The following is a 27,500-nucleotide window of genomic DNA, read 5'->3' as shown; positions in this document are numbered from 1 at the left end:
CATAAAAAGAAATTTGGACTACTGCAATAGTTTTTAGATAATGATTTGAGTGAAATTAAATTTGAACAGGTTACCTCAATTGAGGAATTAGTAAAGTTCGAGACCCGACTTTTAAGAAAAATTAAAAAGAACATTCGATGCTACTGGAATTGATTGTAAAAATACGAAAGCGTATTGTTATACGATTTTAGATTTTATATTGACGGAAGAGGCGATCAATCGAAATTAAATATTATGTATGGTACCATGTGCCAAGCGTCTTTTATTAGCTTATTTTTAATGATTTGGTTTTTTATTTCTTTGTTTATTTTTTCTTCATAGTATTATTGTATATTAATTTACCTTAAAAAACAAAAATAAAACAACAAAATTGTCGTAAATATAATGTAGTATATATAAAAAAAGGTTTACATGTTTAAAGTTATTAACGTGTCTAACAAAACCTACGTAATTTTGGTTTATCATTAAACCGTGCTGAACAGCTGTTAGTTCAGGCATAAGTTTGGAAAACTTATGCCTGAACTAACTAAAGGCATTAAATAAAGTTTCCGTTTGGAAACTTTATTTAATGCCATAAGTCCGTTTTAAACTATAAAAAACACGAATTTAAAACCTCTTAAAACACGAGTTTAAAACCTCAAAAACACGTATTTAAAACATAAAAAAACTCGTCTTTGAAACCTTAGAAAACCCGTGTAAAACTCCAGTTAAACTTCCCGTGAAATCCACGTGTTTTTGGTTTACGCCTGGATCGTAACAAACACGTGTTTATACGGGTTTTAATTCCGAGATTAAAACCAGATGTGCCGTCTGGGATGCATGGGACACTGCAGTGTCCCACAAAGAAATGCAGGTTTGAAAGTCAAAGATTTCCCAATTTTCTTTATTAAAAAAAGAAAAAAATGGGATGGAGATGGGTTTCTGTAACTTTTTTTATGCTCCAAAACTTTTAACTTTAGATATCATAAGGTCCTTAAGACTTAAGGGACTTACGAACTACATTGAGAAATAAAAACAGGATATTTACAGAAACATTTCAATTTTTAATCTGGAGTACCACAGTGCTATTGAGAATAAAGCCTCTGGGTCCAGTTTTCAAAGTAATATGATCTAAAGTATTGTTTAAATAAAATAATATGCTTTAAAATGCATATAGTTATACATATAACTCCTGATAGTTAACTATATTTATAACTAGTTATACATATAATTTTTTATAAATACTTATTTTTTAAGGTTATGCTTGAACAAATTAGTACCAATTAATTCAAATTCAAGATTTAGTTAAAGTTCAAGTTAAAGTTCTTATTTATTCATTGTTTTTGTTAATTTTATATTTATTTGTTCAAATTTATCAGTTAGTACTATTTTTACTACATTAAGAATGTTTATCATTGTTGAACATGATTTTATTAGTAACTTAATTTTATTTTCAACATATTTTGACAACACCCTTTATATTTTAAATGATGACAGCTTTACTTTTCTATTGATGTTAAATTTATTACGTTTTAATAACTCAGATTAAATCTTAACTGAACTATTGTAAGCTTTGCAAGGGTTTGTTGTATATCAAATGGTATTGTAAATAAAGTAAAAATAATATATATATATATATATATATATATATAACATTAAAACAATAAAATTGATACAAAATTTCACTTTAAAACGAATACCATCAACATTGTGATGATAATAGCATTAGGAAACTAGTATTTATGTATTATTATTATTATTATACTATAAATAAATAGTTTTTAATTCATTTTATAAAATAGAGACTGATAACTGATAATTAATGGAAATAAATACAAATTATAAAAATCATGTAAACTTCATTTATTATTTTTAAATACTATATTAATGTTAGTCTACAAAGTTAAAATCAATTTAGAGCATTGTTATTAGTTCTTTTGCGATTCGCACTTCCACTTCTGTCTCTCAAATTTATAAAATAGGTGGTCAAAGCTTGCTCAATAGGTAGGTTCTCAGCATAACAATGCTTTTTTCTCACACTTTCTAAAGAGAAATATGGCAAATTGATTACTTATTTTACCTAAATCATAGGGTCATCTATGCATAATGATGTCAGATGATGACCCGGTTTATTGAACACCTTCACCCTTTATCAAACTCAGTCAATTTTTTTTGCCATCTCCCATTGAAAATAATGTCAGTTTTTGTTATCCATTAACAATTCAGATATACCATCATAATATGATGGTATATCTGAATTGTTAATATAATATAAAAAATGCATATACCATCAATTTTTTTCTGGTTCAATTATACATTTATTCTCAACAGTACTAAAAGTAAAAAAAAAAAAACATAAATTGTTCTTTCAGATAAGTAAGCTAATTTCTGAATTTAAATTGTTTTTCCTATGATCCTCTACAGTTTTAAGCAACAAAAGCAAGAAGTTTTTAGACCACATTGTTAGTGTAAATACCTCTAAAACCTGCTCATAGCAAGCATAAATTGTTTTACTTTTTTTTAAAATAAAATATTTTACTTTTTTTTTTAATTCAATTTTTTAATTGACATTATTTTGGTCTCAACATCCCCTCCCCATTGTCAATTATTGTTAAACTCACACTGCCCCTCTATCTACTGGCATCATTTATGGATGATCCCATAGCCTAAATACTATATATATATATATATATATATATATATATATATATATATATATATATATATATATATATATATATATATATATATATATATATATATATATATATATATATATATATATATATATATATATATATATATATATATATATATAACGTCTGTTCACAAAAAATCCGGACTGATTTCAAATGTACACAAATTGTTCTAAATTTCGAATTTTCGATTCGACATTTTTAAATTTAATCGGTCAACAACAACAGTTTCATTTTGTGGCAAAATTGAGTTTAAATAATTAATTCAAATAAACATTGAGCATCTAAAAGAGAACGATGTTAGAAATGTGATTGGAAATTTTTATAAACAAAACATAAACAGTGGAAAGAAATTTACAGTGGATCATTTTAAGAAAATGGGAATCGCTAAATCTACAATTTATGACATAATTAAAAGGTCTGAAAATAATTTGCTAATGAATAGAAAAATCGGTTGCGGCAGAAAACCTTTTAAAATTACACCAGAAAAGAGAGAGTCCATGATTGCAAGAGCAGAAGAGAGAATCAGGATTTTGCAAAGAAAATTGGCACTAAAATATAAGATAAGCGTTTCATACGTAAATAGATTATTAAGTATGCATGGACTAAAGTATACCAAAAGAAAAAATGCACCAAAAACAACAGAAAAGCAAGAAATTAAACAAAAGAAAAACTTATTAAATTTTTCAAAAACTTTTTTCAAGCCATCAAATGAGTTTGAAATCATCATGGACGATGAATCTTATTTCTGTGTAAGTGGTGCAAATTGTTCACAAAACTCTGGCTACTATACAAAGGATAGTTCTCAAACTGATCCTAACATTAAATTTAACTTCAAAAAAAAGTTTGACGAGAAAGTTCTCGTTTGCATTGCAATCAGTCGTTTTGGTCATTCATCGCCTTATTTTGCTGTAAAAAACTGTGCACTGGATGCAAAAACTTATTCTAAAGAATGTATTACAAAAAGACTTCTTCCATTTATAAATTCCAAGCATCAAAACATGAAAATTTTATTTTGGCCTGACGGAGTGAGATGTCATTATGCAAAACACACATTAGAAACTTACAACACTTTTGGTATTAACTTTGTTGACGCTAAAGATAACCCCCCAAATGTACCGCAGTTAAGGCCAATTGAAAATTTTTGGGCACATTTAAAAGCAAAAGTTTATGGAAATGGATTTACTGCGAAAAATCTTGACCACCTTAAGAATAGAATTCGATTAAAGTTGAAAGAGCTTGATCCAGACTACTTTTTCAACCTAATGGATTCAGTCAAAACTAAAGTTCGAAAAGCCGCTGATTTAGGACCACTTTCGGTTATAAAATAGTTAACAATGTCCAGTCACTCATTTTAGTTAAAATTTTTGTCAAAAATCGATTAGTTTTGTATTCAATTAAGAACAATTTTTCATTCCGGATTTTTTTAATAATTCAGTTAAAATTCAATCTGAGTTATTGAAACGTAATAAATTTAACATCAATAGAAAAGTAAAGCTGTCATCATTTAAAATGTAAGAGTGTTGTCAAAATATGTTGAAAGTAAAATTAAGTTACTACTAAAATCACGTTCAACAATGATAAATATTCTTACTGTAGTAAGAATTAGTACTAGTTAACAAATTTGAACAAATAAATATAAGATAGTGAAAAAACAATGAACAATTAAGAACTTGAACTTGAACTAAATCTTGAATTTGAATTAATTGGTACTAATTTGTTCAAGCATAACCTTAAAAAATAAGTTTATATAATAAATTTTATGTATAACTAGTTATACATATAGTTTACTATCAGGAGTTATATGTATAACTGCATGCATTTTAAAGCATTTTATTTAATTTATATATTACTTTAGATCATATTACTTTGAATACTGGACCCAGAGACTTTATTCCCAATTACACTGTGGTACTCCAGATTAAAAATTAAAAAGTTTCTGTAAATATCCTGTTTTTGTTCCTCAATGTACTTCGTAAGTCCCTTAAGTTTTATATATAAAGTTAAAAGTTTTGGAGCCTAAAAAAAGTTGCAGAAACCTCCCTATCTCCCCCCTATTTTAATATTTTTTTTTAATAAAGAAAATTTGACTTTCAAACCAGCATTTCTTTGTGGGACACTGCAGTGTCCTATGTATGCATGCTTAGTTTTTGACAACATTTGAACTTGCATCAGTCAATTGTTTGCAGATAATATACTCAAGAACTATATTTGATATCATATGAACATGTTAGAGTATGTTCATATGATATTTGAACATCACAAATTTAATAATATTGTTGTGATATGTTATATAAATAATACCATAATAGATTATGATATGAAAATAAGATAGGATATGAAGGCAATGATCAAAGAACAAATTTACTTATAGAAATTTAGATGTTTGTTTATTAGTTTCAGAATATTATATTATGTGTGACCGCGGCTTTCTATAATAACAGGCCTTGACATCGCGCAACAAAGTTGTTAAACTGAAGGCCAATTCCTAATACTGTGTTTACATTTTCATCTTTTAACATTAGACGAAAGTTTGTGTTCGCGCTTTTTTAATAAATCTTTAAAATTTGATTGGTTTATAAATTAGATCCCCACCATGTCCCTGGTAGTACCGCGCTCAACTTGTTTCTCCGCGCAGCGGCCTTGTTGGTCAAGGTTCGTGTTTCGGAGTTATAGAGTTGAGAGAGGGTTATAACCACTATTAAGTAGCCTCCTCATCTGTAGTGGCTTTATCAGCCTTGAGGAGGTGAATAAAATAAAAATAAAAAAAGATAGCGCAACTTCAAGACGATAATGTTGTAAAGTTCAAGGTGTTAACATTGTAAGGTAATAATATTGTCAAACTAACGATAAGTTTTTTTAATAATTAAAATGCCTTAAAAATGCCTTTAAAATGCTGTGTATCTCTTTGCAAGTCGAACTATCTCAACTACAACAAAAATATCAATTTATACAACTACAACTACAATATCAATTACAACTACAACAAAAATATCAATACTCAACTACAACAAAAGTATCAATTTATAAATTCCCGAAGAATCTAGAGGAGAGAAAAAGATGTAGTGAAGCTATCCGAGGAACTGTTTATATTGTTACAGACTATACAGCAGTATGTCAACTGCATTGGCCAAATGAAGCACCTTTTGAAAGCAAATATGGAAAGCAACGACCTTTAAACCCACCATCTGTTTTTAAAAATATTCCGCCTAGTTGTTTAGCCACACCAGCAAGTAAAGTTAGAAAAATTGTAACTTTAAGCAGTTTTCGAAGCATTTTACCAGATGAGTTAAATGATTTTCTAAAAGAGGATGAACTTATATTTGACGATATTCAATCTTTGTTAAGTGATAATAACAATGTTATTGTTTTCCAGCTTAATAAAAAAAGTTTACACATACAATCAAAAATGTACAAACTTGGTGTTCCATTATTTATTTTAGTAACTTTCAATGATTATTCATTTGTAGCTAACCATAATGGCACAACTTGTAATATTTCATCTTTAGCTTTAAACAAATTAAAGTTAATAAAAACAAAATCAGCTTTATTTGAAGCAGTTAGATTTTTAAAAAATAAAGAAAGTTCGCTTCAGTCAAATATTCTATTCGAACACCTTAATGCTATGAGAAAAGTTAATGTTGGTGAAGTTTTATATACTTTAGATATTATATGTAGAGCATATGAGTATTTTGCTATGCGACGAAGTTTATATGATTGTTTGTGTATTGACTAAAAGTTGCCAAGTATAAGGACTTTAACACGATTGACTTCAAAAATAAGCTCAATGGAGGACCTATGTTTCATAAATAGTATTCCATTGAGCTTAAATCCATTGAAAAGAACTTCCATACTACTAATTGATGAGGTCTATGTCAAAGCTTCATTACTTTACCAAAGAGGTGCTTTGTTTGGTCAAGCAGTAAACTACCCTGAAAAGTTAACTAAAACAATTTTATCATTTATGATTAAATGTCTTTTTGGAGGTCCAGAATTTATATGTTGAGCTCAATCTGTTGCAAATCTTTCCTCTGAATTTTAGTTTGCTCAATGTCAACAAATTGTTGATACGATAAATAATATTGAAAATAGTAAGACACTGGTAATAATTACTGATGGTAACCGTGTAAATCAAAGATTTTTTGGAATGTTTAAAACAGTTGATAGTATACCATAGTTAATAACATCAGATATATATTTATTGTATGACTATGTGCATCTCTTAAAATCTATACAAAACAATTGGTTGACAAAAAAGACTGGCGAACTTCAATTTTTGAACAATAAAGAACTGGCTTTGACTAAGTAAAGTGATTTAGAAACTTTATATAAAACTGAGTGTAATAGTCTTTTTAAACTCTCTAAACTTACAGCTAAATCAGTTTATCCAAAACCAATAGAGAGACAATCTGTAAAGTTTTGTTTGTCTGTTTTTTGTGAAGAAACAGTAGCTGCATTAAGAACGCATCCAGAGATTGAAAATAAAGCATTTGAAGGTACTGCTATATTCATTAAAAAAATTTTTTTTTTTCGAATGTTGGTAATGTCAAAGCACCTGGTGCTGGCATTCGGTTTAGAAATGAATTATGCAGAGAAATCCACTCAGTTGGTGATCAACAGTTACAACTGCTACAAGATATTGCTGAACTGTCAAATTTTATGAAACCTACAGGTAAGCGTGAAAAACAGCTTACGCTAGATACTAGCAATGCAATAGCGCATTCATGTTATGGCATTATTGATCTCGTAGAAACTTTGTTGAGTAATGGAGCAAAGTATCTCTTATTAGGTTGGTTTTCAACAGATCCACTTGAAAAAGCTTCTAAGCTTCGACAGGAATCTGGAGGTACTTACTTTATAAATGCTAAATCTGTAATTGAAAAAATTAATATTCAACATACTAAATTGATATTACAACTTGACATTCCTGCTGATGGTATCGATGGTCATACTTGTGACATGTGTTTTAGAGATATTTCTACTGATGAAAAAGAACTTCTGGATAATATTTGTAAATATTTACCCTGTTGAGATATATTGATAAAACTTTTTTTTGCTTGAATCAACTTTTGTTGGTGTTTTTTATTGTTGGTGATTTTTATTGTTATCATTTTTAGCAAAAAAAATTGAAAATACAGTTATCTTTCTAATATATATACTTTGTTATGGTTCTGCTTGTTATTGATACTATTTAATATTACATAAATATTCTTAATGAAATTTGAAATACGAAAAATATGATTATCTTTTAACAATTTTTTGGTTTCTTTTTGTATTTCCGTCTTTACTAGAGATTATTATTAGAAAACATAGACTGCCATTACACCCTACCTAATATATAAATATATCAATATAAGTAAAAGTGAAAGTTTAATCGGCCTTCAGTTTTTAGGGCATTTTGCGCGATGTCAAGGCCTGTTATTATAGAAGGCCGTGTGTGTGACGAAAAAGTAAAGATACTTTTGCATCCAGTGGCTAATGCACCCAACGTCTACATCATTGAAAAAGTAGGTTTTTACATTTTTATTTTTGTTTTTTTGTTTAACTACTTATTCTAATTGATCACTTTTTTTCAGGATTCTCCTCATGGGTTCAAGCTCATTACGCATAATATGTGTTCAATTACCCATAATACGTTAGTCATTGTAAGTAATAAATTAGGAAATAATTATTTGTGAAATATTGTAGTCATTAATGACTTCAACCTGGCTAATAATTAAAATTGCTCGACTAATAAGGTTCCTTAATAAAATTTCTCTCTCTCTCTCTCTCTCTCTCTCTCTCTCTCTCTCTCTCTCTCTATATATATATATATATATATCTCTCTTTCTATATATATATATATATATATATATATATATATATATATATATATATATATATATATATATATATATATATATATATATATATATATATATATATATATACATATATATATATATATATATATATATATATATATATATATATATATATATATATATATATATATACATGTGTATGTATATATATATATACATGTGTATGTATATATATATATTTTTATATATATATATACATATATATGTATATATATATATTTATATATATATATATATATATATTTGTATTTATATTTTTTTTTTAGAAAATGTTTGAAGAAAGTTAGAAGATACTAAAAACCTTGGTATTATGCAAGCCGAAGCGATTTAATTAATTCAATCGACAAAAAACGGCGTGTAAATCGCAAAAGAAAAAATAATATTTTTAATATTCATTTTGGATGTATTGATTAATAGCATTTATTTGAAAATAAATTCATTTTGCAACACGTTTTTTTAATTTTATAAAATTTCGTCATAATAGTTTAAGGTAAATCCCACATAGGTTATAGGTGGAAAACATCACATGTAAAAGATCAAAAATGCTGCACATTTTGAGTACCAAATGGGATAAAGTAGCAAATACCAGATTAAGTTAAGCCTCTCTGAAAGCTTCGATGATTAATTTTAAATTACTATTTAAGTAATTTTTAAATTAAAAGAATTTTAAAAATTATCATAGAAGCATTCGGACTTTCATTTGTCTAGTATTGACTACTTTTATACCATTTGGATTAAAATATGTGGCATTTAAGATCTATAACATGTAGTATTTTCCACCTATATCCCATGTAGGATTTACCACATAAAACCCATGTGTGATTTACCATATGAAACCCACATGGACATAATAATAATCCCCATATGGGTTACATATGGTAAAAACCCACGCGTATCCTATATGGGATTTACCATATGGAATCCATGTGGGATTTACCATATGAAACCCACACGGGATAAAATAATAATCCCCACATGGGTTACATATGGAAAAAATACACGCGTATCCCATGTGCGCTTTTTCACTGGGTAGTAAAGATGCATCGTCTTATTATTTGGATGAAAAACTCAATGTGAAAATTATGCACGCATTATACGAACAAAAATATCCAGATCATCCTGTTAAATACAAGTTTTACCTTAAATATTTCCAAGAAAATTTTAGTTTATCCTTTGGTAGAAAGCAAGTTGATGTTTGTGGACTGTATGAAGAGTTAAAAATTAAAATAAAAAACCTACACGTTAATGACAATGCAAAAAGAATCTATCAAGCAAACATTGAGATCCACAAAAGACAAGCAAACAAATTTTACAAAAAAATACAGGAAGTTTAAACTAAGTGCAAAAATAATCCAAATGTGTATGGGATTGCATTTGATTTTATGCAAAATTTGCCACTTTCACATATCCCTGTCTGGTAGCAGAACTAGGTAGCAATATAAATGAGATAAAATATTACATACCAAAAAAAGGTCACTCATTCTTGCCAAACGTTAGAATGTTTAGAACAGCAAAGCGACATATTCGAAAAAATGACCGGATTTACACACCAACAGAGTATGAAAATCTTATAGCTGCGGCAAACGAAAAGTTTGAAATTAGAAGGCCCAAAACTGAAGGTATTATCGATGTAAAAAAATGGTGGCCAAATCATTATAAGAAAGTTGTGTTATCTGTGGATTCCTATGGAAGAGGAGTAGCAAAGGACAAAAAAGTAACATTGGTATTTCAAAAGTGTCACATTTCACGTTCTCTAAGACCAGGTTTAATGATTATTTCCAGCTATTACAAAGGATGGGTACAAGACCAACCTTACCACTAAGTAGTACTCCTGCATAATCTGGAAAATTGCCTACCAATGAAAAAAAATATCAGATTTGAAAAAAATAGAAAAATATATTCTATATTCAATAGAAGAGTATGAAAACTTCTATGCAGAGCTTTTTGCATGGGCAACAACTTCAACAAACAATGAATTCCAGGAAATAAGTGATGATTAACTAACAATAATTGTTTTAATGTAATAATAAATCATTACTATTTCGATAATCTTGGGATTTTTATATAAAACAAAGTGTTCATTTTGAAAAAGGCATAAGTCCATAAATTTAAATTAAAGATATATGTATTATATGTTGGTTTTTTATAATAAATAAAACTCTAAAAATTTATGTATGCTTTTTTTTTATCTACTCATATATTTAGTTTCTTTTGCAACATAGACTTTTTCTCTAAAAAACTTATTTTTGTTGATCCTGAAAAGTTTAAATAAATGGACTTGTGCCCTTTTCGAAATGACGGGTTCAATTATATCTCTTTTAAGAAAATGTTTAAACAAATCATTTTATCTCTGGATAATATATTTTAAACGCTTAATAAATTGTTGTATTCTTAATGTATGTATTAATTTTATGATATTTATAATTTACAAGCGGTTCTCAATGACAAAATATGATTGGTCTTCTACTTCTTGGCGTTCTTCTATCTTTTACTAATGAGTCAGAAATCTTAGTTCTAAGCCAGAACTCTAACCACTCCGCCACGGCCGCACTAAGTATAATTATTGTTGATGATTTTATATTATTTCAATAACTTTAGCTGTATAACTTTCTATTATATTATAGTTTTAAAGCTATCAATAATTAATATTTTTATTTATTTATAATATTATAATATATATTTTAATCAAAACAGTTAAAGATCATGTTTCAATTGAACTCTACTACATATATACATGATAGATCTAAATATAGATCGAACTATCAAAAGCTTACGAATCATTTTTAATCATTACAAATATCTTTAAAATGATTTTTTAGTGTTGTAGTGTTGTAATATATATTGTGTTTTTATATTATATATTTTTAACTTATATATTCGTTATGTTATATATATATTTTTAATTTATCTTTATATATTGTTGAGAATTTTATATTAGTTTATTAACTATTGCTATATTAATAACTTCATACTATATTATAGTTTTAAAGCTATCAATAATTCATATTTTAATTTATTAATAATATTCATATTGAATTTATTAATAGTTATCAATTCTTATTGCATTAGTATTATTTTTAGAAAATTGATAGGTTGTAAGGTTAAATACGCATGTTTTTATGTAAATCACAAGGATATATACTTTTATGTATATCACAATCATATATACTTTTATGTAAATCACAAGCATATCCGATGTTTTACTTTTTACATTACAAAAAATATCAAGCTTTAAACTTCAAATTAGAAATTTTTATAAACTTTTTTTTATATTAATTTTTTCAAATGTTAAGTGTGATACATTTTTTCTGGTGTTGAAGAGTCCTCATTTAGAGTCGTAAGTGGGATTTCCGAAGGGTGCGGATGAAGGGTGTGCAAAAGTGACCTTTTAATTTTCATTAGACCTCTGCGAAAGTCTGCGTGATAAAAACAGTAGATCAAAGGGGCAGCCACGGCATCAAAGAAGGCTAAGTACTTTGTAATAAAACCTAAATGCTCCTCAAGATTTGAACCTCCAAATTTTTTAGGAAAACAAGATTTACAAAAACTTAATAGAGGGTAATATATAAAAGAAGGTGTCCAAAAAACGCCATAAGAAACAGTCAAAACTACAGTTAAATATGCAACTTGTCTATAACGCTTTAAGTCTTTGTCACGCATTTTAAGTGTACCATTCTGTTGAAGAATTTTACCACCAGACTTGGTATGGTTATCGCTCAAAACTCGAAGTCTATAAATAATATATGTATACATTATAACAACTAAACAATAGGGCAAAGCCGTGTTAAAAAGCAGCATAAATAGAACCCACTCTTCCTGCTGTTTGTAAAAATACATTGTTATAAATGTTTTGTTTGATTTAGATTGAGATGCAGGAACAAAAGGAATCATACAGAGAGCAAAAATATAAGCCCATAACAAAAACAAGCCAATACACACGCGTTTTACAGTAACTCGAGGTTTATACAAATTGAGCCAATATGTCGCTAAAAAGCGATCTATGCTAATACAAAATACTCCAAGAACAGTTCCATAAAACGTAATCATATATGTAACTCTAAATGAGTTATTGACAAATCGAGCCCAAAATATACTTTTAATGGTGAATTTTTTTGCAGCGTAAAGTGGTAACACAACCAAACCTTGAAATAAATGTATCATTAACAAGTTAAGTATGAGCATACTAGACGGTCTGTTTTTTAAACTTTTTGTTGCTCTGATAATGTATATACATAAAGAATTTAAAAAAATGGCCGCCACGGCAAGAACTATTAAAAAAGTCACTGCAGCTGATGTATCCAACATTTTAAATAATCATTGATTCGATTATCTCGGTTCTTCTTTACAACTTCTGTACATTTAAAAAACCATCATCGATCATGTTAATGAGCCAAAGCACACAATAATTACTGACGTTAAATTATTATTTTTTTTTAATTTTTTTTAGCGAAGATCGATAGTTGATGTCTAAAAAGAGTTAAGAAAATCAAAATAAATATTAAAACCATTAAGATTTAATTAAATATAATCAAATTTAAAAATTGTCGGAGTAATGGAAATTGCCCTAAGATATAATAAAATATAAAAGATCCATACCTGTGAAAAATAATATTTATAAATAAAATCAAATTTTGTATAACATTTAGTTAAAAAAGATTCTCAGTAATTTAAATTAATGGCTCGGATCCGACGTGGATCATATTTCATTCTAAATTAGTACAGAAAAGGATTATAGAAAGCGATTAAAGAAGTATTCAAACAGTTTAGCAAAGTTTACAACAACGAACCGTAAAAGAAATAACAAGAATAAAACAAATAAAGCTAAAAAAAAAAAATAATTGTGTTATAAAAAATTCAAAAGCTTTAGGAATTTTTTTCCGTATAAGCGTATACTTGTGTGAACATTTAAGAGTAATTTTGCGTATATGTGAATTGCATACATGCGTACACATTAAAGGATCTCATACTAATGTCAACTTTAAAAACAGTTTTTATTTCCTATTAAAGTTGCTTGTATATAAAATTATTATTTTAAATTTGTTGGATTAGAATATCAAAACTCTTATTTTTTATATTATAAACAAATTTATGATAATTACTTTATTTCCAATATTATTGATGTCATGTGATAAAAAACTGTTTTACTTGAGTTAAATAGTTATTTGTGTTTATATATAAAGTGTGTTGCCAATAGGTTCGGGGTTATTTTTGGTTAGAATAAGGAATTGTTTATATCTAAAATTAGCTTGTCAATTAGCTAATTAAAATTAACTTGGGTACTTGACGTGGTGAATACGTTGAGTTTGAAATCAAATTGACAAGAAATTAAAAAACCATATTAATCAAAAATTTCATTTCGACAACTTTCACACGAATTATCACATGAATTAAAAAAATAAAAAGTTTAAAAATAATAATAATTCAATAAATAAAAAAAAATTAAAAAATTTCACATTTTATTTATAATTTACAAATGATTTTACATAAAAATAAATTAAAAATTTATAAAAATATTTTTTTATTACTATAATTAAAAATTATAGTTGAGAATTTAATGTCATTAAATAAAATAAATGTACAGCGTTCCTAAAATTTAAAGTCTGTAGCAATCTTATAAACGTTCGTAAACAAAAAACTGTTGCCCGTAATAATTAAATTAAAGTCTCTATAAAAAAAATTTATCTCAATATTTTATAAATATTTTTGACTTATATATGAGGAGTACATTACGGCATCACTGAAAGTCGGTTGTAAAGGACCACTAATTTCTATTTGACAATATGCGTTGTAAAAATCTTTCGACAAATCTTCTACTTTGGGTGGTGTTACATTTAGGGTGCTGTCAGTTGAGAATTTGCTGGTACATTCCCTGTGAAATATGAAAAATCAAAGATATCATGTAAATTAAAAGTCTTAGCTTTCTCCTACTAGATAGACTTTAAGAAAACTAAGCTCTTAGCAACAAAATCTAAACAAACTATTTGTACAAGCAGTGTAATCTGTAGAAACAAACGTTTGCACAGATTACATATATATATACACGGAGTGGGCAGGTTTGGGGGTTGGAGCGAAAGATTTTTTTTCCAAAACCTATTTTTTGATAAAAAATCAAATATTAAAAAAGATTTTCTTTTAGCTACAAAAAAAGCGAAATTTGTTTTTGTAAATTTTTTAAATAAAAAGGTATGCTAATGTAAAAACATCTTAATTACACTATATACAAAATATACATAATATAAATATGCATAAATATAATATAAATATGCATAAATATCATAACATACTGTTTATCTTCACTTTATTAAAAAAAATCAAACTTTGTTTAACTTATATAAACTAACTTTACTTACAAATAGGTAAATTTAAAAATATAAAAAATATAGAATAAAAAATTGAAAGATAAATCACTTGATAGTTCAGTAAAACTAACTTAAAATTTTTAATTTATTTATTTGGTTAAAATAAATTTCAAAAAGTAAATATTACTTATGTTAAGATTACTATCTGTAATATCTCTATATGAGTAAAAATATATATAATAAAAAACATTTTATTAGTAATTTTTTTATTAATTATTAATATTTACTATTATATAAAGATGAATAATTGATACATGCTTTTTTAATATTTCAATCTTCGAATGAATTCGTACGACTGTTTCATAGACGGACACCATTAAATTCATACTTACAAATATTACTCACGTGAACATATCAAAAAGAACCGTATCGCAATTGAATTACGCAATATAGTTACGCAACTACACGCAACAATTTTATTTGCGGATAATAATTTGTATAACAGTTTTATTTGCGTAATATGTTAAAATATTTAAACAAAAAAATATATATATAGAGCGTATAGAATGCAATGAAATAAATAATAATTCAATCAAAGAAAATATTAAAAAAAAAAAAAATATTGCTATCCCTCTGATTTGTACAATGTCTTTTGAAAATTTACCTTTAAACAATAAATCTTATTTTTGCTGTTTACCGTCGCGTGAACGTAAAAAGAAGCGCTATTAAAGATTCGAAAATAAATATAAAAACAACAAATGATTTTATTTCACAAGCCGCTATTTGAATTGACTTTAATTTAAAAATATTAATGTTGAGTCACGAGTAATATTGACAGATAAAATCTATTTTGACATTATATCTTTAACAGGAAATTTGTTTTTAATGCTAATAATTCGTTTTTAGTAAATAAATGTTTGCGAAATGAAAATAATAACATAGGCATTACAAAAACACAATATAAAAAACGCACTGAAAAATATTTTGCGCGCAATTCATTTAAACTTTTTCGTACCGAAGCTGCACATACGTGCGCCTATAATATACCAATCATAATATCTCTCTAAGAGTTATTGTTCAATCCTATTATCTTAAATATTAACCTCTCGTACTCATAGAAATATATATTGAGCTTAGGAGAGTAGAAACTAATTATTTACGGATTGTTTTCATGTTTAAAACACTGAAGATAATTGATAAAAATAAATGTAATTGTTAGACTTTTCTTATTGCAGATGGCTTTGAGAAATAGAATTATAAATAATCCGAATGAAGCTCTTTGAATCCTTGATGAAATGGATGATGCTAGTGATTTGTCTTGTGATTCTTCAGAGTCTGATGACAACGAATTCCAACAGAATAAGACTGTTATTTACTCACCAACAGCTCTATCTTCAGCAAGTCGGTCATCATCATCAAAAATGATTTCATCGTCATCGTCTGAAGTTCATGTTAGTTCTGAAGATGATTCAACAGAAAAAATAGATGTGGAATTTGCTATTAATAACTCAGAAATTATTAATAACAAAGGACTCTATAAAGGAATCTACAATAACATTTACTGATAACGGTGTTACTGTAAATAAGGAAAGAAAAATGCGTAAACAACCGACAATTCAAACCATAAAACCAACCTTTATCAAGACATATCAAAAACTTCATACCATTAAGACTAAGAAATCTAATATAAGTAAAGACAACAGAGATTGGAAAAAAACATTAAAACTACTGGACTATTATTCCATTTGTAGAAACACCATGAACAACTTTAGAAAATCGGTAATACCTAATTGTGATAGCAATATCAAACCAATCTATTTATTTGAATTATTTTTTGATAATGCTTTAATACAAAAACTTGTAACTGGAACAAATCAATATCATTCAAGAAGGTTACAATCCTCTCCTATAAAGCATAGAATGATATGAGTTAATGTTACGTCAAATGATATCAAAGTATTTCTTAAGGTTATGACAAACTTTTCAAGGTACGTATGTTGCTAGATGACCTTAGCCCTAAATTTAGAAATCTTTAGTCAGCTACCGGGTACATATCTGAATTCTTGATTTACACTAGGAAAGATATTGAGAAACTAAAGAGCCATGATCAAAATGTTCAAAAGGATAAAGGATATAAAAAACAAGGATATCATCTTTATTTAGATAACTATCACACTAAAGATGGTTTGCTTGAGTATTTTTATGAGAATAATGTTAAGTGCACAAGTTGATTGCAGCCAATATCCCAAAGAGAATGTAATGAAAACAAAAACGAAGTTTCAACGAGGGTATAGTGATTGGTAAATGTGTGATCCATTTACGGCAAACGTCTGGATTGATACCAGGCCTGTTCATATACTTTCAATATTTACTTTCCAAATTATGAAGATGAAGCTGCAAACAGTACGATATATGTGTAGCGAAAAAGAAAAAAAGGGGCAAATGGTGGAATAAATGTTACATGCCCCTCCCATCGCAATTAAAGATTACAATACCGACATGGCTTGTGTAGATTCAGCAGACCAAATCATAAAGTATTATAATTGTGAAAGAAAATCAAGCAAATGATATAGACAAATCTTTTACCATCTATTGGAAATATATGTTCATAATGCTTTTGTATTTGAGTTTTGGTGACGACCATTGTGCATGCAGTCATCAAAGTTTATGTGAGGATATTATTGAACAATTAGTAGGAAATACTAGATAATTAGTTAAATTACAAGATTTAAAAGGTAATTGTAGATCACATGTTTTTTGCTCATTTTGGAATATCCATTTATGCCTTGAATCAGTCTCCAATTGTTGGAACATTTGGCATTCATAGTTTTATTTCAAAAATTTTATGTACATATTCACTTGTGTTGTCTAAACTTTATGAAAAACTCAGTTATTTACTGCAAACAACTATCGCAATACTGTCGATATTTCTTTATTAATGAATAGCAACCCTCTCACTGAGTCCTCTTACATTTTCTTGGATTATCGTTTACTACAGACCTTTCGTGGAAACCATATATAAAATCGATTGCTAAATTAGCATCTGCTAAGATTGCTTATCTTTATCGTGCTTGCCATTTTCTTACTACTGATTCAATTTTCTATCTCTACAAACCTTTTACTAATCCCTGTATGGAATACTACTGTTATACTTAAGCTGGTTCTTTTAATGATGCTCTTTCTCTTATAGACAAAGTCTAAAAACGCATTGTAAACGTAGTTGGACCCAGTCTATCTGCTAAGCTTGAGCCTCTTTCCCATTGTCGAAAAGTTGCATCTCTTTTTCTTTTCTACAAATACTGTATGGTCACAGCTCAAAAGAGTTATTATCTCTATTTCCATCAACTTAAACTCATTCTCGCTTGTCTCATCATTCAGTAAGTCTCAATCTTTTACTGTAACTGTCCCTGCATGCTCTAAAATTTATTATTCCTCTAATTTTTTGCCTAGCACTTCAACCCTTTGGAACTCTCTCCCATCTTCATGTTTTCCTGACTTATACAACCTTCAACTTTTTAAGTTTTCTGTCAACTGATTCTTTGCTCTATAACTCTAAGACATAAATTATAAAAATATAATTTATGCCTTGCCCTGCTGAAACCCTTTGGTCATTAATGTCCATTTTCTTTGCCATTTCAGCCAATGTATGCACATGTGATTGTAGCTATCCTTACTTTTTTTTTTTAATAAAAAGTTAACTTTCAATGTTGTTTTAATAATGACATAATTTTTGTTTATTTTTATTTATTATTTCGATATTATTATAGCATTTTTGCTGCTCTTAAAAATTTTGTAATTAATCAAGACAAAATAATATTAATGGTATTACAGTAATACATTTTCGATTTATTTTTAATTTACCGAAAACAATATTAAATTAAAAAGCAACATATAACAAGTTTAGTAAATAAATGAAAGAATGTTTAGACAACATGTTTTAATGATTGATAAACATGTTGTAATGATGATAAACATGTTGTAACAATTGCTAAACGTGTTGAATTAATTGATAAACATGTTGTAATGATTTTGTAATGACTATTAAACATGATGTAACAATATTAATACAAAATCTCATAACCCTTTGCACAGCAATATTTCTAGGAGGGTTGAAGTAGGAGGGTGTAATGTAATTTTGTTTTTCTTGGGTGTTTAAAGAGAATGTTTAAAGTAATTATTAAATTTAACTAATATTTAGTATATAACTGCGAGTAGAATTAAAAGTAAACTTTTTTATTTTCCAATATTAATTCTTTACTCTTCTGTAGTAAAAACTTGTTTTTACAACAGTAGAGTAAAGCAAATTTACTCTTCTGTTGTAAAATTTAATAAATTAATTTATTTAATTTAAAACAATTAACATACCATTCCACATTCCCTTTGTAACTCCTTTTGTTTCCTGAAGTTGCACAGCATGTAATGTTGCTTACCTCTGCAAATCTACAAATGAGAAAAGTCAAAATGTTTTTTGTATAAACAATTAAAAAAAAAAGTTTCAGGAAAACAAAACCTTTTATAAAGTTCTAAATCTTTTCCGCTCGGCTCCATAATATTTATTCCATAAACGTTAACGGAGACAGACCATGAATCCTAAAATATTTTAAGTAAGCAAAATAATTATTTATAGTTTCAAAGTGTTTTTTCAGTTTGTTCAATAAAACATACATGAATGATACAAATCGTTAATTATTTCATTAAAAATTATTAAAAAGAATAAATTATTTTCAAACAAATTAGCCATAGAACCCCCTTTAACTTAAACAACATGAATCAACAAGTTATACTACAATTATTTTGACAACATAAAAAACAAATTTTTAGTGAAAACTATAGTGTAAAAAAATCCTTATTAACATTTTATACCTAACAATTTATACTTATTTTATTAAAACTTATTGCAAAAAAGTAGGATAGTTCATTGTATTAAATAATGCAAGTTTTGAGATCTACTTGATGCCAGTGACGGATCCAGCAGGAGGAAAGGGGAAGGTTGGGGGAAGTTGGGGGGGAGGCGGGGCGGGGGGAGGTCAGGGTATGCATCCCTCCCCCACAGCATCTGAAAGTCCTAAAATATCTTAGATATAGAGGACCTGTTTTTATTTTAGGAGACTCAAATGTGATACAAAATACAAAAATATTTTAACACCCCCCCTCCCCTACCAAAAATTCCCAGATTGTCAATTCTTAATGTGGCATAATTACACATACTCCATTGTTAAGTACAGTTTTATATTTGCATGTTTATACTTAATAGAGTAAATTTTATGAAAAGAACATTCTGAAGGGCATTTTACTTTTTTTTTGAGTAACAAAGTATATATAAAATATCTTTATTTAATAATAATTTCTAAGCATTTGATTTTAGTAATTTCAGTTCAATTCATTATGTTAATATAAATTTAATTTGATTCACAATTTTATACAACATTATACTTTTTTTTTCAATTCAATTCGCACAAATTTGATTTGGTTTATAAACAAAATAATACTAATGTAATGTGCGGGAAATCTTTTCAAGAAAAATCCGAAATTTTAAAAACAAATGCATAAAAAAAACATTTAGTAAAAACATTTACTTTATAAAATTCTTTAATTTTCTAACAAATCTAAATAGATTTGTTAGAACAAATCTATATAGATTTATATATAGATCTAAATAGATTTGTTAGAACAAATCTATTTAGATTTGTTAGAACAAATCTATTTAGATTTGTTAGAACAAATCTATTTAGATTTGTTAGAACAAATCTATTTAGATTTGTTAGAACAAATCTATTTAGATTTGTTAGAACAAATCTATTTAGATTTGTTAGAACAAATCTATTTAGATTTGTTAGAACAAATCTATTTAGATTTGTTAGAACAAATCTATTTAGATTTGTTAGAACAAATCTATTTAGATTTGTTAGAACAAATCTATTTGTTAATTTTGTTTTTTTTTGTTAAGAAGCAGTAGTGGTAGAGCGCTCGCTTCATAAGTGAGAGGTTCTGAGTTTGATCCCCACCACCTCCCTGGTAGAACCGCGCTCAACTTGTTTCTCCGCTCAGCGGCCTTCGCCAAGGTTTGTGTTTCGGAGTTACAAAGTTGAGAGAGGGTTATAACCACAATTAAGTAGCCTCCTCCTCTGTAGTGGCCTTCTGGGCCTTGGGGAGGTAAATTAACAAAAAAAAAAAAAAAAAAATTCAGATTTGTTAGAACAAATCTATTTAGATTTGTTAGAAATGCTAAAAAAAAAAAAAAGCAAGTAAATTGACACAAGTTGTAGGGAAAAATTTTGAGACTGATAAAAAAGTTTTTACTTTGCAAATAGTACAATAAATTTGCCTTAGCAGAGATAATATTGGTATAGCAGATAATAGTGTGAAGTGCAAGACATTAAAATTTTAAAAAGGGTTGTTGTTATGTTTACAACAATACATACATTATACATACATACAAAGAAATTTTATTTTTATAGTTTATAAAGGAGAGTTGGTTCCTTTATAAACCATAAAAATAAAATTTCTTTGTATGTATGTATAATGTATGTATAAGGAATTCTGACATATTTTTCTTCTTCTAGTTTAGCTGTACACATTTAGTAACTGTAAGTTCAGATTTGACTTTAATGTCAGAAGCCTAAATTGTACTGTATTGCATGTGCATATATGTATATATATACATAAATATATATATATATATATATATATATATATATATATATATATGTATATATATATGTATATATATATATGCATATATATATGTATATACATATTTATATATACATATATATATGTATATATACATATATATGTATATATGTGTATATATATATATGCACATACGTATATGTGTGTGTATATATATGTGTATATATACATATATATATGCACATACATATATATGTGTTTGTGTATATATATATATACACAATATTTATATGTATATATATATATATATATATACATATATATATACATATAAATATATATACATATATATATATATATATATATATATATATATATATATATATATATATATATATATATATATATATATATATATACATATATATATAAATATATATATATATGAAAGTTAAAAAACAAAAAAAAAAGTTTAACCCCTATATCAGTTATCAACGGATCCCTTGGAACAAGCTTTAAAGGAAATTGAACAGCTTTGTCTTCGTCTGAACTTGAATCTTCTTCACTAGTCTCATTTGGTGATAGTGGTTGACCCCCAATAACATTGCGATGACTAACTTGTTGCGACCTTAGAAAATCATCAATTTTTAAGTTTTTTAAAACTTTTTCCTTTTTAATATAAAAAATATAAATATAAAAAAATGCTAAAAAATTTTTTAATTACAGCAATTGTATAATTTGTGTAATAATAATACTATCATAAAATACATAACTATATTATACATTGTTATACAACATATAAATAGTATATAATTATTATATAATAGCATAATAACTCCAATTTTCAATGCTCTTACTCGTTTTGAGTTTTGCCCCGCGCTCTGACAACAAAAGGACTTGGATCAGTACAATTAGGAGGCATGAAATCTCTGTAAAAAGTAAAAAAGTTTTTCACTATAGTGTTATTATAAAGTAACATTATCTTATTATAAAGTAACAATAATAATAATAAGTAACAATAATAATTAAAAAAAAACAAATAAAAAAGAGGTGTTTTTAAATTTCATTTTAAGTTTAATGTTCAATTAAATTTTAAAACATAGAACGGGCTTGACAACCTCTTTTAACAGATAGACTAATAATTTTTTGGCAAGTAATTTACAAATCATCTGTCTGAACTTGTTTGAGAACGAAGAACAGTAAGCAAAACATATTTTTAAAATTTAAAGATTCAAAGGGTAAAAAGAAAAGAAATTTTGAAGGGTTTAAATTTTCATGAAAAATTTTTGGAAAATAAAATCAGCAAAAAAAAAATCCTTGTAACAACAACAACAACATTTTTCACATAAAATAACTTTTAATGTGCTTTGATTGGCATATCTTTCATTGTCATTCTATAACATTTGAGTTTAATAATTAGACCCCAACATATTTTGTAATTTTTTCAAAACTCAATGTGTGTATATATATATATATATATATATATATATATATATATATATATATATATATATATATATATATATATATATATATATATATATATATATACATATATACATACAGTGGTGTGCAAAATAATAGGTAATTGTTAAATAATTTGACTTTTTGTACAAAATCAGTACTTGATAGTAATCTAATTTATTTAATTAGTTATTCTATAACTAACTCAATTATTAACTAATATTTTTAATGTAAGGAAACAATTTAAAAACAAAATTTGTTTACTAGCCTATATAATTAGATTATTTTTAAAAACATCTACTGTGCAAAAAAAAGGTAAATTAAAATTAAGTACATATTTTCTTGAAAATAATGAACAATAATAAGTGAAAATTTAATTTACTTATGGTTTATTAATATTTGGTTTTATACCCTTTATTTGTAATTATCGCTGCACATCTTTTTGGCATGGTACCAACTAACTTTTGGCATTTACTTATTGGAATGTTTTTCCAATGCCCATCTTTATTTTTGGTCTTAGGAAGTTTTCCTAACTCATTTTTAACATGTGCCCAAAGATTTTCTATTGGATTTATGTCCGGTGATTGGGCTGGCCACTTTATAATCCAAATTTTCTCGTTATGAAACCAATTTTGTACTACCTTTGCTGTATGCTTTGGGCATTATCTTGTTGATAGACCTAAATCAAAGATAGATTTTCTTCTGCGAAGGGTAGCATAACATCCTGCAGTATATTTAAATATGTTTCTTTGTTCATATTTTCTTTGATTCAAAAAAGGGGACCTACTCTATAATATGAAAAGCAACCCCATATTTTAATATTTCCACCATTATGTTTAACCGTTTTGACAGTATATCTAGGATCATATTCTTTTCTTTTAGGTCTTCTGACATATTTTTTCAGTGCATCTGACCCAAACAAGTTAATTTTGGTCTCATTTGACCAAAGAATATTTTGCCATTTTAAAGATGGCCAGCCCACATGTTTCCTAGCAAAATCTTTCCTGTTTTTAATATTATTTGGTGATAAAAATGGACACTTCTTTGGTACTTTGGCTTTAACACACTGTTGAGTAAGCCTTTTTCTAACTGTCGAAGCATTAATTTGCAGGCCAAGAGTAGTTTTTATTTCTATTGACGTTGCAAAAGGATTTCTTTTGGAAAAAAGAACAATATTATTGTCATCGCTTCTACATGTTTTCCTAATTCAACCACAAGTTTCAGGTGTCTTTTTTTTTAATTGCATTGCATACCATATTAATTGAACAGTCCATTAAATTTGAAATATCTTTCAAAGTTTTACCTTGGTTTCATAAAATTTTGATTAAATTTCTTTTATCTTCCGAACAATGTACGTTACATCCCATTTTTCTTTTATTTTTTATCCTTTTTTTTATTTCTTCTAATTTTAATTCAACAAATTTCATAGAAACTGTTAACAAAATTCATCTTTTAACTAAATAAATTAAATTATTATTGTAAATAATTTAATTTTAAATATACATTACTTATTATTTTGCACCTCTTAAATTAAAGTGTTCATAAAAAATCAAATAAATACACGCACAAACTTGTTTATATATCGCCAGCAAACAACACTATATGCATAAGAAAGTGAGGTTAGAAATATATGTGGGATTCCCGCGTTTATGTCAAGCATATTCATAAATATGATGCAATAAACGCATTATCCTTATTATTACCTATTATTTCACACACCACTGTATATATGTATGCATATACATATATACATATATATATAAATATATATATATAATAAATATATATATATATATATATAATTGTAATAATATATAAATATAATATAAATATATATATAATAATAAATATATATATAATTGTCCGCACATTAATGAAAAGTATCTATATTTGATCAAAAAAACATATTAAAGTATTTAGATAGTTGTAATTAGGAGTTTTTAAAGAAATATTATAATATTAAAGTTATTTTAAGTGTATTAGTTAAAAATATATTAATATATGAAAAGTTATATAAGTTTATTTGAAAAGAGTTAAAAGTTTAAACAAAAAAATTGTCCGTACACTATGTTAATTTATAAATCAAAATTAGTTAAAATTAAATTAATATTTTGTTGGACCACCATCAGCTTCAATAACTGCTCTACAAAGATTTTTCATTGATGAGACAAGTTTAGATGTATTTCTTGATTAATTGATGACCAAACATCTAAAACCAATTCTTTGAGCTCGTTTTTATTCTTTGGAGCTCGATCTTTCATTCTTTTTTCCACCACTGACCATAAATGTTCTATAGGGTTTAAATCTGGTGATTGTGCAACCCAATCCAACACGTTAATGCCATTTGCAACAAGATATCTGGTTACAGATCCAGCTTTGTGCTTTGGATCGTTGTCATGTTGGAATATAAATTCCATTCCAAGCCCTAATTTTCCTGCCGAAGCCACCAAATTCCATTCTAATATGGATCTATATAAGTGTTGATCCATTTTCTCATCAATAAATTCAATTTTGCCTACACTGGACGCACTCATGCAGCCCCCATAACATTTCCACCACAAAATTTAAATGTTGCCTTCAAACACTTCACATTATATTCTTCTCCGACTCTTCTATAAACTTTTGCACCACCATCAGCTCCATATAAATTAAATTTACTCTCATCTGACTAAATAATCATATTCCAGAATGTATCATCCTTCAGAACATGTTCCTTTGCCCACTGCAACCGTTTTTTCTTGTTCACTATGCTGATGAATGGTTTTCTCCGAGGCATCTGTGTAAAAATATTGGCTTCATGCAGTCTGTTCCTAATTGTTTGTGGCGATAATTTAATATTTAATTCATTTTCCAGCTCTTTTGATACTTCTACGGCATTTTTTCTTCTATTCTGCTCGATTTTCCCAACTATGCACCTGTCAACTCTTGACGTTGTTGATCTTTTTCTGCCTTGTACACCATTATTTGCCACTGATTTTGCTTTTAAATACTTTTCCCATATATATTGAACAGAGCTTGGTGGTATTTTCAACATTTTTGCAACTTTTCTAATTGATAATCCATTTTCCCTATCAAAAATTACTCGTTTACGTAAGTCAATACTATATTCTTTTCTTTTTCCTTCCATCATAGCCACGTAGTTAAGAAAAGATTTATTTTTATTTACTATAGTATTATTTAACCTAAAAGTAGAAGATAATAATATAAAAATTATCTATAAACAAAATTTTACCTTTTAAATCAAATGTGCGGACAATTTTTTGGTTTTAAAATTTTCAAAACTTTTAAATAAGTTAATTATAATTTAAATTAGAAAAAATTAAAGATGATGTATCGTTGTTATTTGTTTTCTTGTGCGCTATCTATTGGTTTAATTTATTTTTTTCTATCATTTAAAGTTTTAGAGCTTGTTTCAAAAAACCTTATTTTTCATTAATGTACGGACATTTATTTTGCCCACTGTATATATATATATAAAGAAAAAATACTTACTTGGTTGATGTAGGCATTGTTTTTGCATATAAATGATCTAATTCTGTTAATTCAGATGGCCGATAATATTCTGCAAACAAATCCAAAATTTCCTCATCTTCACAAAAAATGTTCTCATCATTTTCAATAATATAACTTTTGGCCACTGTATAAAACATAAAAAAACTTAATAAAAAAAAAAAGGTTAACCTTTTATTGAACAGCTTCAACAAAAGATTTTCAGGTTCTGGTGATACAACTTAGTAAAGCAGTATTTTAAAGTAAAAGCCTGGTAAATAGTGTAAATATCTTATCTTCATAAAATTTAATTTAAAATATTCTAGTAACATATCTTAGTTTTTGTATATGGTAAAAATCAAGTAAAAAAAATGTATTGGTAAGCTTTTTTTTAACTGTTACTGTTAATAGTCAAAGCAGTTAAGTTTTTAGATCTGTTCCTTAAATTGTTTGTTGATGAATTCTGTTAACCAAAAAAAAAAAAATATTTTTTTTTTTTGGTTAACAAAATTCTGCAACAAATAGCTTTCTTATAAGCTGACACAGTTTATTTGAAAACAAATATATAGCAACCCTGAGAACGATGGAAACTATACTACTTATCTAAATTTAAATTTAAAAAAAAAAAAGTTCTTACCTTCATCCCAAGCAAAAGGCAAAGAGTTAACAACTTCATCTTGCCACCATTTTGTATAGCTATATAAATTTTTATTGCAAAAAAAAAATAAATAAATAAACTAGTTTTTTTCATAATTTGTTTCCAGCAATTTATAAAAAAAAAAATTAAAAAAAAAATTTATTAACATAAAAAATATTACATGTATCATCAGTATAAAAACAAACAAAAGCATATGCAATATTACCTATAAATGATAAAAAAAAACCTTTTAAAAAAAAAGTATTTATGTTTATGTTTTTTGGCTAAAAATTTATTCAGCTACTTGGCTAAAAATTTATTCAGCTAATTCAAAACAGCTGTTTAAACAAAATTCTCTTGCTAAGAATGTGAACTTTAAAAATTATTTTGTAAAAAAAAGAAAAATATTGTGAAATAATAAAACTAAAAAAAAACATCT

General features: G+C 26.7%; 3 protein-coding genes and 1 long non-coding RNA gene across 5 annotated transcripts in view; 2 read left to right on the top strand and 2 right to left on the bottom strand.

The window, feature by feature from the left end:
• The window catches only part of LOC136077903 (uncharacterized), a 2,003-nt gene extending 1,633 nt beyond the window's left edge, over positions 1-370 (top strand). Inside the window, exon 6 of the long non-coding RNA XR_010637363.1 lies at positions 1-370. This exon is cut by the window's left edge and continues 116 nt beyond it. This is a non-coding gene — a long non-coding RNA (uncharacterized LOC136077903).
• Positions 371-5,444: 5,074 nt separating this feature from the next.
• LOC136077640 (uncharacterized) lies at positions 5,445-8,988 on the top strand. Of its 2 annotated transcripts, XM_065791895.1 has the most exons (3): positions 5,445-8,182; positions 8,252-8,320; positions 8,806-8,988. In XM_065791895.1, the coding sequence occupies exon 1, from the start codon at positions 5,569-5,571 to the stop codon at positions 6,409-6,411; it is 843 nt and encodes a 280-aa protein (XP_065647967.1). In that variant the 5' UTR covers positions 5,445-5,568; the 3' UTR covers positions 6,412-8,182; positions 8,252-8,320; positions 8,806-8,988. The 2 variants fall into 2 exon arrangements, with proteins under 2 accessions (XP_065647967.1, XP_065647966.1); XM_065791894.1 differs by having other exon boundaries at positions 5,468-8,320.
• A 2,690-nt stretch (positions 8,989-11,678) lies between these two features.
• On the bottom strand, positions 11,679-12,984 carry LOC105845141 (C-X-C chemokine receptor type 2). Its single transcript, XM_065792154.1, has one exon. The coding sequence runs from the start codon at positions 12,842-12,844 to the stop codon at positions 11,828-11,830; it is 1,017 nt and encodes a 338-aa protein (XP_065648226.1). The 5' UTR covers positions 12,845-12,984; the 3' UTR covers positions 11,679-11,827.
• A 1,244-nt stretch (positions 12,985-14,228) lies between these two features.
• Positions 14,229-27,500, bottom strand: part of LOC101234687 (polyphosphoinositide phosphatase) — a 58,349-nt gene continuing 45,077 nt past the window's right edge. Inside the window, exons 21-27 of the mRNA XM_065792152.1 lie at positions 27,062-27,120; positions 26,428-26,572; positions 22,329-22,400; positions 21,949-22,099; positions 19,349-19,428; positions 19,204-19,278; positions 14,229-14,408 (exon numbers count right to left, since the gene is read on the bottom strand). Coding sequence (XP_065648224.1) covers positions 14,231-14,408; positions 19,204-19,278; positions 19,349-19,428; positions 21,949-22,099; positions 22,329-22,400; positions 26,428-26,572; positions 27,062-27,120 — 760 coding nt within the window. The 3' untranslated portion in view covers positions 14,229-14,230. The remainder of the gene's footprint in view (positions 14,409-19,203; positions 19,279-19,348; positions 19,429-21,948; positions 22,100-22,328; positions 22,401-26,427; positions 26,573-27,061; positions 27,121-27,500) is intronic.

Source organism: Hydra vulgaris, chromosome 03 (assembly GCF_038396675.1).
Source record: "Hydra vulgaris chromosome 03, alternate assembly HydraT2T_AEP".
In the NCBI taxonomy this organism is placed as follows: domain Eukaryota; kingdom Metazoa; phylum Cnidaria; class Hydrozoa; order Anthoathecata; family Hydridae; genus Hydra; species Hydra vulgaris.
The sequence above is the reverse complement of the archived record's forward strand: the minus strand, read 5'-3'. Positions and strand labels throughout refer to the sequence as shown.